Here is an 18,801-nt window from a genome sequence, read left to right as displayed (position 1 = left end):
CTCTGCCATGAGATGGGATAAAAAAGTGCCACATAAGCTAGTTGTGAGAACTGAATGAGCACGGACAGGATAGGTGCTCAGTCACTTCGGTGGTAGCTGTTATTTACTGCAATTACAAGTATTTTTAATTTCTAATTGGCTCTGTTTTTAAGTAAGATAAGCAATAAAATTATTAACAGGATAATTAACACAGGTTAGATTATGGCTCACGTATACAGTATATGTATTTGGTTCCAGTGCAAATGACATTTGCCTTGAAGTCCCTGGAGGCCACCTCTCTAAACTTGGCACTAAAATACCTGTAGAGACACAAGAGAGTAGGGAACTCAAAACAGCCTCTAAAACAAATTCTAACACCCCATCTTTGCCAGAATCTAGAAAGAATGATCATGAAACGAGAAGCTGATGGAGTGACACTGAGGTAAATTCGCCTTTATTTGCCTCACTGGGGAGCAGCCCCACTCGCAGGAAAGAAGGTGGCAATACTTTCTGCAACTTTCCCCTCATCATCCCTTGGGCTCAAGAGCCCGATTCTCTGCCAGCTCGAAAGCCAGAGACAGCCTTGCCACCACTCGAGCTTCTTTATTTATTTATGGTCTGTCTTCCTCACCAGAGAATTAAGTTTCAGGAGAGCAAGGACTCACCCGTCTCGTTCCTGGCTGTACCTCCCGGGCCCATCACTGGGCTGGCACTCACTAGCTGGTTAGTAAATATTTGAGGAGTGAAAGAAAAACTACTTATGAGGTTTTCTGAGAAATGCAAGAGGGCTTTACTATTAATAGATTACCTCCCAGCAATAGGTCTAATAAGAAAAATCCATAATAATCTGAAGATATTGATAAAGCATTTAATATTCTTCCACATCCACTTCTGCTCTAAACAATTGAGAACAGAAGGGTAGTTTCTCAACATGAAGAGCTTTTAAGCCAATAGTCAATATCATTTGCCATGGTGAAATACCAAATGCGTTTCATTTAAAATCAGAAACAAGCCAAATTATTCAACCATTACCATTACGTTTGAAACATATTAATTAAAAATTAGAAATATACAGAAAAGTCAAAACAATGATATAATGAATCTCATGTACCCATCACCCAGCTTCAGCAATAACCAACTTCTGGCCAATCTTGAGTTCATCTCTTTCCCTACTGACTTTCCCAATTCTTGTATTAGATTGTGGCAAATCCAAACATCTTATTTCATTCATGTGCTTTTGTGAAAGATAAAGACTCTTTTTTAAAAGAACAAAACCACAATACCATTTCATACCTAAACTTCCCCAATAATTCCTTAAGGTAAATAAATACCTCAATGTATCATACATGCCGTTTGTTTTATACTTTATTGGAATTATTTCTTGTTTTCTCAAATGCCATGTTTCCAGAAGAGAAATAATATACTTTTCAGTATGATTCTGACATTTTCTTCTTAGCATGTGGCTTAAAATCACATGCCAGGAACACCTGAGGCTGCCACGCTTGTTAAGGCTTACCCTGGCCAGAGACTGTCACTCTTCAGCCCAGGATGCTCCTGACATCTCCAGCCACAGAACTCCTTCTAGGAAGAAATGAGAGGTGGCTCTCCCAGGAAAAGTGAAGGGCACAGCTGTGTGGATTTGGATAATGAAAAGAAAGCCTTCAAACCAAACCATTAACAAGAGAGCCACAATAAGAAAAATCAGGTAGGATAAACTGGTTGGTGCAAAAAGTCAACAGCCCTTCACTTGGGGTAGCAGTGGTGTTAACATGAGAAACTCAATATCCAGAGCCTAGAAGTCAGAAAAGGTGAATAAACTTGTCTCTCATCTGTCTGGCTGAAATATGGATCTCTAAATCAGAATCTTAAGAATGTGTATGTCCTTGATACCATGATGCCTCAATATTTGACTAATACAATAAAACACAACTCTATTCTTCTGTTGGACAGTGCTACAGCTATCACTAATTTTTAAAAACACTGTTTTTAATTACTTAGGGTATGCTGATGAACAAAATAAGGAGTCCTTGCACTGTAGTGGCAGACGGACAAACAATAAACAACAGGCACATTGAGTAAGCACATTCTATGGAAGGTTAGTAAGTGGCGGGTGCTATGTAGAAAGCAGCAGCGCAGAGTAAGGGCTCAGAGCGGGTGTGGTAGTGGTGTAAGCAGGAGGCTAGGGTAGGCCTCACGCAGACAGGTGACCAAATGCCTGAAGGGAGCAGAAACGAAAGCTCAGTTGATGTCTGAAGGAAAAGCACTCCAGATACAGTGCCATAAGCCCCTGCTGTGTGGCTGATGTGTTCATGGCACTGCAAGGGAGCCAGTGTGACCTGAGGGAGGGTGGGAGGCCAGTAGGGTGAGAGAAAGTCAAGTTCACGGCAGAGGGCTGTGACATGGTAAGGCTTCCCAAGCCCTTTGAAGGACTTAAAAACTTGATTTCACAAAGAAACTTACAAACTGATTGAAGGTGGGAAGTTGTATTACTTGTGCTTTTTATTTTCCGTTTCTGATGCTTTGCCACCTGGGGCTTTGCTGACACCAGAAGGACTGCCCCTCCCAGGGTTAGCTAATTCCTAGAGATAGCAAGTAACTCTCCAGGGCTCACACCTTTCATATGCAAACCAACCAATCCAGAGCCTATGCCCCAACCACCTCCTTTGGCTCTTACACTCTGGGCTATAAGCCCCCTACCCTAATCACCCCAGGGCCAGGTGCCAGACAACTACAACCCCCTCCCACACCCCCCTGAAATTATTTAGCCCATCCTAAACCGGCTTACCCTGCGTCTCCCAATCCTTCCCATGGAAACCATAGAAAAGGCTCTTGCCCACGTTTCCCCACCTCCCTCTGCCTCCTCACAGACCCTGGCGCTACCGCGTGGCCCTATGTGGCAGGGTGTACCCCCTCCTCTTAAGAACTGTAACTGTTTTTTCAATGGCAATTGTCCCCTGAACTGTTGGCCTTATCACACCTGAATAGTAAAATCTACATTGAAAAAATGAAATACCTATATTATAAAACCACTCACTGGAGGATTTCTTTGGATAGTATGTAGAATGCTTTCCCATTTATAAAAATTAATTTAGAAAGACTACTTTTCAATTATTCAACTCCTAAGTAAAGTGAAAACCTATGGGAATAAAAAATATACATTTTAGAGTGAAACGCTGTAGTAATCACCTTTTTAAAATACCTGCTTTAGCTCAGGAAAATTTTATCTTCTCCAGGAAAGTGGTGGATCCAAGTTACCAGGATTGGACTCTTTGTCCCCATCTCCCAGGCTATATAGTTGGGCTAATGATACTGTTTCTAGGAATGTAGAATTTGAACAGAGAGACACAGAGGCTGGGAACTGGGACCCTTGGCCCATAAACAGTAGAGATATTAAAGGAAGAACTGTAAGTGGCACTGTCAAAGGGCTCAGAGATGGCCCACTGATGTCTTTCCCAAGCCATGGCTTTTGAACACTTCCTTGGATTCTGGGGAAAAACATCCCAAAATTGTACTATCTTCCTAATATATTTCTTATTCATTAGTCTACCTTTTTGTGTTTAATATAAGGCAACTGTTAATTGCAACCAAAAAAATGTAAAGCAATAAAGTCCTTCTTCAGCTTTAATAGTCTATATCAGTATTGACAGTTTCTTTGTTAGACATGGCCATTTGTTAACATTCATTGATCACTGAAGTTAATACATGACTGATTCACACAAATGATTTTGCAAAATATATTTCTGAAAAAAAAATCATTAGTGGCCTATAACTGAACTTGATTTGTACAGAGTAAAAGCAAACTGATCCCTGTGCTTGCTCTAAATAATATGCTCCACATTCATTCAAAGAGTATTTATTGATGACTTATTGTGTAAGATGTTAAGAACTGGGAATAAAAAGATGCCAGAGATAGCCACAGGCCAGTCTCTGCCCCTAAGACCCTAGTCGGGGAGAGTGAGGCAAGCAGATAATTACAATAGATGCGCTAGTAAGCTGTGACCAAAGACAGAGCACGGCCAGGAACCCTGGCACAGGGGAACAAGCAGAAGGAAGTAGTTTTGCCACATCAATCTCACTGTACTGTTGTAAACACAGCAAAAGAGCAGACGATGAAGAAACGATCAAGGCTGAAGCCGGGAACGATGAAGAAACATCTTTCTGGAGCAGAGCTCAGCTACCTTGGCTTTTGTCCAGGTCCAGACCACAATGACCAGCAACCCTCACTGGTAGAGCCAGACTATAAAAATGACCATGCAAAGCTATCTTAACAAACAATGCCAAAATTATGACTATTCTGTGACCTTTAAAGATTTTTGTCAAAATACTGAAAACTCTCTTATTGCTGGTTACAAATGTATAGGGAAATGAAAAAATGTAAAACCAGTATTTATTTAGTACACTGTAATCTAATGCATTAGAAACACTGAGGATTAAACTATTTTCTTTCTTTTGAAAAACCTCATCAAGAATAGTGTGAACAGTGCTTGCCACCTTCTTCTAGTCACGTAAATGACGGTACGGAGTGAGCATATTTTCTCTGCCTCTGTGAACTGTCGTACTCCTAGGTTGGAATCAGCTGCCAACATTTTATCCTCAGTGTTTTCCATGTCATGCAATATCCCCAGGGTTCCTTCCACTAGTGTGAAGTTTTCTTGCTGGCCTCACTTCCTCCATAACATCTTCACCCTTTTCATCACAAGCACTGTCCTCATTTATGTCGGTAAGCTTGCATCCACCAGCATGTCCAGAATCTCTCCGAGGGAGCAGCCTGGCATTCCCACAGTCAGCTATTTCTCCTCCGCCTACCTTTGATTCACATTTCACTTACAGCACTGTCACTTTTCATTTCTTCACTGCACTTTCATCTTTGTTGGCTCAGTCCTTCTTTAGATGATCTATTTTTATATTATGTCATGTGGGTTTATCACGGACAGACAGGAGGCAACACAACTACGTGCTTTGCTGTCTGCACTTATGCAGAATGACAGACAGGCAGAGACCAACCACACAGACTTTTTAAAAAAGTGATGGGTTACTGATGCTGCTGCACATTTATTATTTACATAGTGATCGGCGGACTGGAGAGCCAGCAGCAAAGTTTGTACTCCAGCATTTATTCATAGTTAAAACACTGATGTCACTGCAATCTGAAACATGTTGTCAGGGGTCTGGTGTTATTTAACAAAACCGTGGAATTTGCACACCTTGGAACTGGGCAAAGTGAGGGCTACTCGCACTGCTTTTCAAAAGGAACTATTAATACTATACAAAGACCTCAAACTGTCATGCAGGGCCTCCCTCAGTCTCTAAGAAGAACTCTACCTAAATCTTCTTGGAACCACAAAGTTTAATTTATCTTTCATCACCAGTTAGGAGGATGAAATGAAGGCTGACCCGGGGCAGAGCCAAGAGAGTGAAGTAGAGGGCCTTATGCAAGAGGCTACAGCAGGGAGACACACGGGCTGCTAGTTACTTGAGGGACTGAGGGGCTCCCAGCGGCAATGACAGAAGCAGGGGCCACAGCTCTTGGGAGTTCTCAGAGCAGGAAGGGACTCTGGGAATGATCCATCCAACCACCATCCAACAGATAAGGACAGCGACCTCCCCAAAGCAAAGCAGCGGCAGAGCTGGAACCCACATCTCCCAACTCCTCCTTCAGCAATCTCTCCCCAGCTCCAGTTGAGGTTACCTTGCTTTGCTGGAAATCCTTGTAACTATTTCTTTTACAAGTTTTATCAAGAAAGAGGTGAAAAATATCTTTCTGAGGATAGCAATAATCTGTCTTTGATAGCTAAATTAGAATGAAACCATTTTCTCTGGTGAACGCTAATTATGAAAAAGATGAAAACAAAACAAAACTTTTCCTTAACTTGAAGAAGGCAATATATAATTGTTACCAGTAGTGTTTTTTCTAAACAAGGGTATGTCTGCACATCTCCAAATGTATTATCAACATCTACTATTAAACATCTGATTTTCAGAATATTCAGTTTGGCTTTAAGCAAAAACCTAGTAGTTTCCAAAGTAGATCACACATTTAGATCATCTAAGTTGTGTCCACATAATACTAAACAACTGGCCAATTTGCTCTGAAAAGGAGTCAATTGAGCTGAAAAACAACAGTCTGGGAATTTTCCTTAAATGTCCCTAGGAAAGTGATGCTGATAACAGCTAGAGTTTGATGAGAATTGTCTAAGGGCCAGCCATTATACTGAAAGTACTTGAAATACACTATCTCACTCAGTGACCCTCAAGCAACTCTTTGGAGGTGGGCATTACCCTTATTTTACAGACATGGAAACTGAGGCTTGGAGAGCTAAGAGACTTTTACATAGCCACACAGCTAGCAAGATTTGAACTGAGGTTGGCTTGACCCCAGAGCCTTTGCAATCATCATGTTAAGCAACTTACTCTGTTTTGTTTCTACTTCATAAAATATTGGACCAAAATTCTTAACAACTCTGTGGTTCCATGAAACTGGCTAGACTAGGAAGAAGACAACTAGGTGGCAGCAATACGGACGGACAGGAAGGGAGAAGCTAACTGCAAGTTACCGAGTCACCAGTCATTTCACTTAATGCGTGAAGGTCAGCTCTCCACGATGCCATGTCATCTCCAACATATAAAATCCCCAATATGTAATGGTTCTAGGAAAAAAAAAATCCATGCCCATACTACATGGAAGAACAACATGGAAGAATAGGTTTTGAAGGGAGGTGCTGCCTTGCTAGGAAAGAGCTTAAGCCACAGCTATGGGATCTATTTCCAAGTCCACTTGGAAGGCCCAGCAGGAAGGGGATGAGGACAGGACACCCTAAGCAGAAGATGTCAATTCTGTACACTGGGGAAGTAAACGTGTTCCGGGCATTGATAGAGAATAGAACACTCGATTTTTAGACTGCATCATGTTGATTTGAATCTACTGCCTCATAATAATTCCCCAGCTTTTTATTTTCTAGCCAAGATTGGAAAATATGACTTTGACTGTGAGTCACAACACTCACCCAGGAGGGAGGTTCTCTACAGTACCATGTGCACTTCCCATCCTTTCCACTCCTAACTGTGCTCCTGCCAGCTCTGTGGGGTGTACAGAGCCCCATGCTACATGTCCTGATGTGGGAGCAAATTTTCCCTGATGAACTCAGAAAGGCACCCTCAAAAGCAAACACATCCCTGAAATATTCTTATTAAGACATTTCTTCCCAAGCCCTAAGAGCTCTGGCTGATGCAGCTAATTAATATTTTTGGCATTTCAGTGAAATAACAGAATAGATATTTTTCTCCAAGGGAAAAAAATAAAACAAAAACAAAAGCACTAGGACATGGCTTGATTTTTCTAAGACAGCTGCAGTGCTGGTAGTAGAAGCACTTGACTAGATATCAATACCCCTAAAGTTAGTGATATAAACAATAAAACCTACCTCCCAGATCTCTCTCTGTGTCAGGGAGCATTGTGCCATCTCTCTACCCTCTGCAGCACCTAGCATGGAGGGTTGAACATAGGAGGTACTGAGTACATTCTTATTGGATGAATTGGTTAGCCAAATTCTATGTTTGAATGAGAACAAGTAGTAAAGGCATCTTTGATCCTAAGTTGGGCTTGTTATCTTTTTTAAAGGAGTCTCTTAATTATTTTTTCCCTCACTCAATGAGAGACTCTTGACCACTTGTACCTGCTGTTAAATTTATATGACAGAAACCAGTGGGGTATACATTAACTGTGGTAACATTACGGCCCTTGCACTAGGTGGTGGATTCATGATATTCACTTTGTTATTATGTTTCATAGGTTATGAGCACAAATCAAAAATATTTTTCTATGTTTTAATATGCCAAATATAATAAATTCAAATTTACAGACAGCTGGTTTTCAGTTATGGGAGAGTGGGGCTGTCAACGGATAGTTAAATCCTACAAAAAACTTTATCATATTTGAGAGGACAGAAATACAGTATAACCTGAGGCTTTGTTACAAAATTTGAATAAGCATGTGTATTAAAAATAATTTAAGAGTAGGAACATACTTCAACACAATAAAAGCCATATATGACAGACCCATAGTTAGTATCATACTGAATGGGGAAAAAACAAAAGCTTGTCTTTTAAAATCTGGAATAAGACAAGGATGCCTACTCTTCCCCACTGTTATTCAACATAGTACTAGAAGTTCAAGCTAGAGCAATCAGACAAGAGAAAGAAATAAAGGGCATCTCAATTGAAAAAGAAGAAGTCAAATTATCCTTGTTTGTAAATTATATGAACTTATATCTAGAGAAACCTAATGACTCCACAAAAAATTATTAGAATTGACAAACAGATTCAGTAAAGTTGTAGGATACAAATTCAACATACAAAAATCAGTAGATTTCTATATGCCAACAGCAAATGATCTGAAGAAGAAACCAAGAAAGTAATCCTATTTACAACAACTACAAATAGAATAAAATGCCAAGAAATAAACTTAACCAAAGAAGTTTAAGAAAGCTCTCTAAAATGAAAATTATAAAACACTGATGAAGGAAATTCTATAGGACACAAAAAAATGGAAAGACGTTTTATGTTCATGGATTGAAACAATTGATATTGTGGAAATGTCCTTACTACCCAAAATAATCTACAGAGTCAATGGAATCCCCATGGAAATACCAATGATATTCTTCACAAAAATAGAAAAAATAATCCTAAAATTTATATGGAACCACAAAAGACCCAGAGTAGCCAAAGCCACCCTAAGCAAAAAGAACAAAACTGGAAGAACTACATTACCCAACTTCAAATTATACTACAGAGCTATAGTAATCAAAATAGCATGTTACTAGCATAAAAACAGACACACAGACCAATGGAACAGAATAGAGAATCCAGAAGTAAATCTACACATCAATAGGAAACTTATTTTTGACAAAGGTACCAAGAATACATATTGGGGCAAGGACAGCCTTTTCCATAAATGATGCTGTGAAAATTGGATTTTCACATGCAGAAGAATGAAACTAGACCTTTATCTCTTGCCATGTACAAAAATTAAATCAAAATGGATTAAAGACTTAAATCTAAGACCTGAAGCTATAAAACTATGAAAAGAAAACACTGGGAAAACACTCCAGGACATTGGTCTGGGCAATGATTTCTTGAGTAATACCCCAAAAGCACAGGCAACCAAAGCAAAATAGGACAAATGGGATTATATCAAGCTAAAAAATTTCTGCACAGCAAAGGAAACAATCAACAACCCACAGAATGGAACAAAATATTTGCAAACTACTCATCTGACAAGGGATTAATAATTAGAATATAAAAGGAGCTCAAACAGCTCGATAGGAAAAAAATCAAATAATCTAATTTAAAAATGGGCAAAAGATCTGAGTAGACATTTCTCAAAAGACTACATACACATGGCCAACAGGTATACAAAAAAATGTTCAAAATCAGTAGTCATCACAGAAATTCATATCAAAAATACAATGAGATATCATCAGTTAAAATGGCTTGTATCAAAAAGGCAGGCAATAACAAATGCTGACAAGGATGTGGAGAAAGGAGAACCCTCACACATACTGTTGGTGGGAATGTAAATTAGGTGCAACCACTATGGATAACAGTATGGAGGTTCCTCAAAAAACTGAAAATAGAATTATCATATGATCCAGCAATCCCACTGCTAGGTACATATCCAAAAGAAAGGAAATCAATATATCAAAAAGATATTTGCAGCCAGGGTGCAGTGGCTCACGCCTGTAATCCTAGTACTCTGAGAGGCCAAGGCGGGCAGATTGTTTGAGTTCAGGAGTTCGAAACCAGCCTGAGCAAGAGCAAGACCCCGTCTCTACTAAAAAATAGAAAAAATTAGCTGGGCATGGTGGCGCATGCCTGTAGTCCCAGCTACTTGGGAGGCTGAGGCAGAAGGATTGCTTGAGCCCAGGAGTTTGAGGTTGCTGTGAGCTAGACTGACGTCACAGCACTCTAGCCAGGGTGACAGAGCAGGACTCTGCCTCAAAATAACAATAATAATAATAATCATAATCATAATAAAAAGAGAGATTTGCACTCCCATGTTTATTACAGCACTATTCACAATAGCCAAGATTTTGTTTTGTTTTGTTTTGTTTTGAGACAGAGTCTCACTGTGTTGTCCAGGCTAGAGTGAGTACCGTGGCATCAGCCTAGCTCACAGCAACCTCAAACTCCTGGGCTTTAAGCGATCCTACTGCCTCAGCCTCCCGAGTAGCTGGGACTACAGGCATGCGCCACCATGCCTGGCTAATTTTTTTTTTCTATATATGCATTTTAGTTGGCCAGATAATTTCTTTCTATTTTTAGTAGAGACAGGGCCTCGCTCTTGCTCAGGCTGGTCTTGAACTCCTGACCTCGAGCGATCCACCCGCCTCGGCCTCCCAGAGTGCTAGGATTACAGGCGTGAGCCACCGCGCCCGGCCTACAATAGCCAAGATTTTGAAGCAACCTAAGTGTTCATCAACGTATGAGTGGATAAAGAAATCATGGTACATATGCACAATGAAATAGTATTTAGCCACAAAGAACGAAATCCTGTCATTTTCAATAACATGGATGGAACTGGAAAACACTATGTTAAGTGAAACAAGCCAAGCACAGAAAGACAAATCTCACATGTTCTCACTCATATGTGAGAGCTAAATATTAAAACAACTGACCTCATGGAGACCAGAGAGTAGAATGATAGTTACCAGAGGCTGGGAAGGGTAGCGGGGAGGAGGGGATAAAGTGGGGATGGTTAATGGGTGCAAAAATATAATTATATAGAATAAACAATATTTGATAGCACAACAAAGTGACTATAGTCAACAAGTTATGGTATACTTTAAAATAATTAAAAGTGGTTTGAGCTCCTTTTATATTCTAATTATTAAACACTTGTCAGATGAGTAGTTTGCAAATATTTTCTTCCATTCTGTGGGTTGCTGATTGTTTCCTTTGCTGTGTCGAAACTTTTTAGCTTGATATGATCCCACTTGTCCAATTTTGCTTTGGCTGCCTATGCTTTTGGGGTATTACTCAAGAAATCATTGCCCAGACCAATGTTCCTAACACAAAGAAATGATAACTGCATGAAGTGATGGAAACTCTAATTACCCTGATTTGGTTACTATACATTTTATGCCTGTATTAAAATATCACATGTACCTTATGAATATATGCAACTATTATGTACTCAAAATAATTAAAAATAAAAATGAAAATGAAAAAAATAAAAAAATTTAAAGGTAGCCACCAAAAGAACAGAAGTATACCTATAGCTCCCAAAACATCAGAGAAAATAAAATGTAACTTCAAAAACTTTGCCAACTTGACAATAAGCAGAAACAAGAAACTAGTGGAAAAAAGGATAATAAATATAAAAACACAAAATAAAAATCAACTGTATAAGTAATTACATTCAATGCAATCAAACTGAACGCATCTATTCAAAGATAAAAATTATAGGAAGAGATTTTAGAAAAATAAAACTGTGCTGCTTAAAAGAGGCATATTTAAAATAAAGTTATAAAGTATCTGCAATCTTTTGTTTCTGAAAAAAAAAAACAGAAAAATATATACTAGGAAAATGTTAACCAAAGAAAGCTGATCTGGTAATATTACCAACAGATAAAATAGAATGTCAGGCAAAAGGTTAAAGGGGAACGCTACATAATGATAAATGGGTCACCAGGAATATGCGACAATCAAGAACCTGGATACACTTAACAACACAGACTCAAATATCAGCAAAAATCAACAGATATGATAAATCCACTGTAATTAGAAACTGACAAATCACACAGTCACAAAATCAATCACAAAATTAATAGAGATTGTTTGAATAGCATAGTTAATAAAGTTGAACTAATTCATATATATAGAACCCTCTACCCAATAAGTAGAGAATACATCTTTTTAAGCAACTTTTATGGAATATTGATTTAAAAACTGACTACATACTTGGCCACCAAACAAATTGCAACAAATATCAAAGAATCAGTAACAAAGGCATCAAAACAATTCAATGGGGAAGAACAGTCTTTTTAACAAGTGGAGCTGGAAACAACCAGACATCACTATGGCGGCGAGGATGACAGGAAATGAGCCTTGATGCCTAAGTCACACTATACACAAAATTAACTTGAGATTATAGATCTAAAATTAAAAGTTAAAACAATAAAGTTTTTGGAAAAAAACAGGAAATTATCTTCTTGACCTGGGAGTAGGTGAAGATTTTCAAAACACAGAAAGCAATAACCATAAAAGAAAAAAAAGTGATAAATTTTAGACTTAGTCAAAACGCAAAATTTTTGCTCATCAAAAGCCAGAGTTATGAAAATTAATAAAGGAGCCACAGATTGGGAGAAAAATGTTCTGAAAACATGACAAAGGACTTGTAACAAGAATATATATAGAATTCTTATAATTCAACAACTTTAAAAAATTAACCCAATTAAAAAATGAAAAGGAGACTTGACCAAACACTTCACAAAAGAAAATAGAAGAGTGGCCAATAAGTAAATGAAGAAGTGCTCATCATTAGTCATGAAGGAATCCAAAGTTAAATCACAAGAAGATAGTATTACTCATCCACTAGAAGAACTAAAATTAAAAAAGACTGACAACATCAAATATTACTAAGCATTTGGAGTAACAGAAAGTCTCACAATGCTTGTGGGAGGGTAAAATGGTACAACGACTTTGGGAAAAGGTCTAGAAGTATCTTAAAAACAAAACACACCTTTGTTCTGGAGGTTCTAGTCAGGGCAATTATGGAAAAAAAAGAAGGCATACAGACTGGAAAGGAAGAAACAAAAACATGCTCTTATACATAGAAAATCTTAAGCGATCTACAAAAAAACAATAAATGAATTTGGCAAGGTTGCAGGATACAAGATCCTGTAAAATGGAAAGACATTTCCCGTTCATGGATTGGAGGACAAAACTGTTAAGATAATACTCCCAAAATTGATCTATAGATTCACTGTATTCCCTATCAAAATCCCAGCTGCCCCTCCCTTCAGAAATTGACAAGCTGGTCCTAAAATCCATATGAAGATGCAAGGGACCCAGATAGCCAAAACAATCTTGAAAAATAAGAATAAAGTTGGGAGACTCACATTTCACAATTTCAAAACTACTACAAAGCTACAATAATCACAACAGTGTCATACCGGCATAAGGATTTACATATAAATCAATGGAATAGAACTGAGAATCCAAAAATAAACCCTCACATTTATGGTTGATTGTTAAAAAACACTCTTCTTTCCTCATTGTCTTGGCATCTTTTAAAAAATCAAATTCTACTAGACAACTAGATATTCACATGCAAAAGAATGAAGCTGGACCCCTATCTCATGCCATATATAAAGATTAACCCAAAATGGATCATAGAGCTAAATGTAAAAGCTAAAACTGTAAAACTATTAGAAGAAAACAAAGAAGTAAATCTCCATGACCTTAGCATAGGCAATGAATTCTTAGATATGACACCAAATAATGTTGAATGAAGAAAACAAATTTCAGAGTGATTTGCCCACAGCATGACACCTTTCAAAGACAGCTTAAAAACCTTCAAAACAAGAGTAAATATTATGAATGGATACATACATATGAAAATAAGTATACAAGTATGTACCATAGTGGTTACTTTAGAGAGAAAGGGAAAGGGGAGGCTGAGGATAAACAAAGGGCTTAAACAGCATCTGCAATCTTTTGTTTCTGAAAAAAACCCTTTGAAACAAATAGGGCGTACTGTTAACATTTGATAGAAGAGGGGTGGGTACACACATGTACCTATGTGAATATTTGAAATATTTTACAATTTGACAAATTACACTTTTAAAAGAATGAGACATCCTTATCATAAGCATTCATTGCCAGTGCAGCACAGGGCAAAAATGAAGGTAAATGAAATTGATCTAAAATTACACTAATCCCAAGAAGTATCCTGGAAATTGCTTTGGGAATAAATCCCTGATATCAACTCCTTTATTTGCCACTGCCTTTATTCAAAATTGGAGTACAAAATACGTGCCCTCAGAATGATTACTGGAATTTTCCACTTGTTTGTATTCTATACAAATAGTTGTGGCTTATGTTTATTTATCTCTCTCTCTGCTCCTAAATTTGTTTTCATCTAATTTTCCCAAGCTAAATCTCTTCCTTTTGTTTTTTTCCTTTACCCAGACTTGCTTTTCCTTTTCCCAGCAACTGTAACACATTATTTTCTTTTTCCATTTGCTCATAAATCAAATAGTACATTTCCTTGGTTGTTTTTTCACTTTCATCTATATGTTGGTTGGTTTGTTTACATCTTTTCTGTATCTTCACTTGTCCTAAGTACAAGCAGCTTCCAGGTGCTAACAAGCTACAGTTCTTACAAGGAGGAGGTTCACTTACTTAGGCCGAACACGCAGATGAGGATTTAAAAATTACTTAAAAAGGTACACATTCCCTTTTGTATTTGTTTCCCTGAAGGGGGCATAGGAAGCTGGAAGGGCTTTGGGGAGGACACAGTTGCTATGGTTGTTAGAATGAGGTCAATCCTAGAACCCAGAGGGCTGCTTGGCTTAAGTCACATGGGACATGAAAGGGGAGCCTTTTATCATCTCTTCCCAAGCAACAACAACAGTTATCATTTACTGAGCATATTCCACTGCCAGGCAGTGTTCTAGGCACGCAATGCTATTTCATTTCACTCAGAATTCCCTATGAGAGAGGCATTATCAGCTCCACTTTGCAGACAGAACACTGGGTCAGAGGCATGAAGCAATATATGCAAGGTCACACAGCTGATTAAAGGCAGAGCCGAGATTCACACCCAGCTGTGACTCCTGGCAAAGCCAGCCCTTTAGCAACTCACCGTTCCTTCCCTTTCTGGCTGTAGCAGGATAGGGGGCAGACTAGCCTTTTGGTGGAAGAGCTGTTCTTCCTCACAATCCACCATGCCATCTACCTATTATATTTATACTCAAGATAGGACAATGTTTAAGTCTTCAAGAAAACTATTTGAGTCCTCAAGTGTGACATTAATAAAAACAAGCACTTACCCCCCCCAACACAGAGAAATATATACACTATGTATGCACGTGTGTGTGCATGTGCGGCAAGGATAGCTATCTGCTCCATGCCCTGAAAAGGAAGCTTGTACTGAGTAACGGAGGCATACCTGAATAGGGTCCTGCGTCAGTCTCATGGGCCCAATGCGTACTTCTGCCGAAGACACCTGCTAAATAAAGGACAGCACATAAGAAGTGTCAAGTCATAAACTGACAAAGCCTTCCTTACGCAACATATTTACATAATATTGTCCCTTTGCATACTCTAAATGAAAGGATACAACTTACTGACCTGGAGACAGGTTACAAAACATCATGTACAGTACAATCCTGTTTTTATACAACATATATATTTTATATGTATTGGTAAATGTCTGTAAGGATATATCCCCAAATGCTAACTGGTCAGACTTTAAGGTTATTTTTCCTTTAAGTGCGTGGATTTTTATAATAAGCATGGATTATTTTATGGGAGAAAACAATTCAGTTCAATAATTATTTACTGAGCACTTAGTATGTTCTGGGCACTCTGCTTAGCCTGTTGTTATTTTGAAATTTCAAAAGAGAGTAAAGCTTTCTCTCGAATATGGAAGCTTAAGTGTGTCTATGGCTTAAGAGCCATTCCTTTATTTGGATCTTATTTTTCTTATTTCATGTTTTAGTATGAGAAATAAACAGCTTACTCTTACCCATGTTTACCATGAATAAATTACTTATCTCAGTTATATTTCCTCTAATAAGCCGAGTGACACCACACTGTGACCACAAGATCCTAAGCTCTGCCCCACGACATCACCTCCACAAGTGAGCCTAGGGCTCCTAGGTTCACCAGACAACAGTGTCCAACTGCCTTGAGCAAGGAGTTAGATGGAAGTGAGCACAGAGCAAATGTTTGTCTTTATCTTTAATTACTTTTCTTGGATTTCTAAAAATGACTTTCTCTAGACGAGTTTGGTTGAAGGTCTTGGCCTCACCTCCACAGATCCAATTTTGTTTTTCTCTAAGAGGCTGCGGTCATTTGCCACGACTTGGAAACTTATCCTGCACCCAACACTGTATTGGCCCCTTGTCAGCCTGAAGGAGCATCATCAGAATTCACAGGACCAGAGACACTGCAATGACCCAAGGGTCACAGGATGCTTTATCAGTTCAGAAAACAAACTAGGAAATACAGAACTTTCCTTAAATTATACTTCAAAAGACTAAAAATACCCTTCTCCTTTCTTCCTATGTCCCCGTGGTTAGCTCCCGGTGCTTGTGCTGAGTCCTCTCCAAAACACCAACACTCTTCTGCTCTATAGGGCTGGTTCTCCCACCCCACCCAGACATGGCTGTGTACAGAAGCGATGCTGGGTGCTTTGGCCTTTCCCCAAACCAGCCAGCAGAAAACTCCAAGAGCCCTCTAATGACTGCTCATCTGAGGCCGCTGGCCCTCGTCCATGGGTTCTCAGGAGGACAAAGCTGCCTGTCCCTGCTCCACTTGGGCAGGCAGCGTCCCCAGCGATGGGTCTGCCCAGCAGGCCTTGCATGATGAAAACCAACTCAGGGCCTTGAGTTCCTGAGCCTGTGACCCAGTGACAAGTTCCTCCCGTGTTTCACTGCAGTGTCAGGTAGAAGTAACAGGCTCAAGTTGAGCATGTACCTCTCTTACACTTCTTTTCTCTAAGCAAATCAGTACGCTGCAAGGTATGTGTGCCGATACCGGCAGCCTACATGCAGGCCAGGAGCAAGTCCACTGGGAGAGCAACGTCCCCGGCCCTTCTGTGTCACTGGGCTGCTACGCCCCTCCCCACCCCGCCCCGCTCCACTCCACTCCCAAAGCAGTTTGTGTTGTTTGAAACAAACTTCCTCTTTCAAAAGCAGTGCACTAGCCAGAAACTTTACTAAAAAAGTTAATGACTAGAAAGTGAAACAAATTTGGTGTATGAAAATAAATTTGATTAATAATCCAGGATATGTTTGCACTCTCCCTGGCATCTCTCGAGTTCACTACATCCACCATGCATAGAAGCCCTCTCCAGTGAGGCCTCCTGTGAATGGTTTCTCCAACAAAATCAGGTCCTGAAGGCGTTGGCCAGTGGTGGAAAATAAATTAATGAGTGAAATAATAAATCAATAACACTTTAAAACAAATAAAATTGTTCTTTGGAAGCCTAAGAAACTGAAGGAAGGACTCCTGCAAGAAGGGCACAGGCTATCCAAAAATAAGAACAATTCTCCCCCAGCCCACATGTTGCCTTTATACTTTTGAAGGTAACCAGTACGCACATGAAGTGGCGATACAGCTAACCTTACACAGAGGGGTAGGGACGGGGAAGCGGGCCACGTGCAGCCCCATCAGGATAATACCTGAGGACTGTGAACGTTCCCTAAGCCCTTTCCGCCCCAGGCAGCGTGCTAGGCTCAACCTCCCCTGTGATCTCTGCGGCACACAGACAAGGCCACTAAGCGAGAGCATGGGGTTTTAAAAGCAACATTCAAGCAAGAAGATATCATTCTCCTGCCTAAGGACAGGGAAGACCCTACAGCTTTTCCCCATAGCCCAACCCAGCTCAGCAGGAAGGTGAGCCGTGAGCCTGGTGGAAGGAGGGCAGAGCCAGAAGAGGGTTTCAAGGTTGCTGCTGAAGGACCCTCTCTCCACGTCCACCTCTCACGTCACTCTGGGCCCCTTTCCCATCTCCTCCCAGCCCCCACTTCACTGCACCACCTCCCAGGTGCCTTCACCTCTCCTCCACTGCCACCTTGGGTGCTTCAGTTTACTAGCTTCTCCACTCATGACCCATGACTGTGTCTCTTGGCTTGCCTTTTCCATCTTGGTCCTTGTTCCAAGTCATCTGACCTTGCTTCTGTGTCCAAAAGAGGTCAACTGTCCCAGCAGAACCCTGGAACCTGTCCTTGCTGGCTCTGAGGGCTGGCAACAGGCAGTGACCAGCAGAGGAAACCCCGTGGCAGGTATATTCACAGACAGCAGTGTGCACAGTTCTGTTTCTAACACAGGAGTCTGATTGCCTGCATTTCACCAATTTATAAAACAGCAATTATGAACAGAAACAGCAGATCATTTACTGACGTCTGTGTAGCCAAGCCAAGATTCTCTACTTCAAAGGGTGAACTTTGAGCAACTGCAGATGCACAGATCCTCAATTAGTGCATTAGCTCTGATTCCAGGAAGTGACCAAGTTTGCCAGGGACAGAGAAACAAAAGTGGGGGTGGGGTCACAGGTAACACAGTTCCACTGCCTGAGAAGAGGGGAGGATGGGACTGGAGTATGAAGAGAGACACACTTCCTAGCCCTTCCAAACACACAGGTTCCCCAATAGCCTAATGAGGTGGGACTGCTGAACTACCATGTAGTTTTAACTGCACTGTATGACGTTTATACTGTGTCAAATATCTGTGTGTACACATACGTGTGTGAATGGTAACACACACGTATACATGTAAGCAGGGTCAACAATTCACCTTCAGATGAGCTGTGTCTCTAGGAAAAAAAAATAAGAGTACCATTTTGTAGCATTTTCTGGTTTCCATGGTGTAAATACCATGGCTGGTCTCAAACTAGTTAACATAAGTCCCTGACTTCCCAACTAGGAACATATCTTTTCATGTAGAGAGGTCTGTAAGTGGCCAACTTGTTCAGTCTTTGGTGATCTGCAAATGTCTATCACTTGCTTTTTTTGGTAGTTTAGCTGGATATAGAATTCTGGTTGAGGGACATTTCCCTCAGCCTTGGAAGTTGGGAAAAAGAGGAGATAATAT

At 39.9% G+C, this 18,801-nt stretch overlaps 1 protein-coding gene across 2 annotated transcripts in view; it reads right to left on the bottom strand.

The window, feature by feature from the left end:
• The window catches only part of PDE8B (phosphodiesterase 8B), a 97,858-nt gene extending 80,033 nt beyond the window's left edge, over window positions 1-17,825 (bottom strand). The window contains exons 1-2 of one of the 2 annotated variants that reach the window (XM_045566443.1): window positions 17,766-17,825; window positions 15,152-15,208 (exon numbers count right to left, since the gene is read on the bottom strand). In XM_045566443.1, the coding sequence (XP_045422399.1) occupies window positions 15,152-15,178 (27 nt within the window). In that variant the 5' untranslated portion in view covers window positions 15,179-15,208; window positions 17,766-17,825. Of the gene's footprint in view, window positions 1-15,151; window positions 15,212-17,765 lie in introns of those variants that run through there. The other variant, XM_045566444.1, reaches the window with a different exon arrangement.
• Window positions 17,826-18,801: the final 976 nt, after the last annotated feature.

The sequence above is a fragment of the Lemur catta genome, chromosome 12 (genome assembly GCF_020740605.2).
Source record: "Lemur catta isolate mLemCat1 chromosome 12, mLemCat1.pri, whole genome shotgun sequence".
Taxonomy (NCBI): domain Eukaryota; kingdom Metazoa; phylum Chordata; class Mammalia; order Primates; family Lemuridae; genus Lemur; species Lemur catta.
This window is presented reverse-complemented; position numbering and strand designations above follow the sequence as displayed.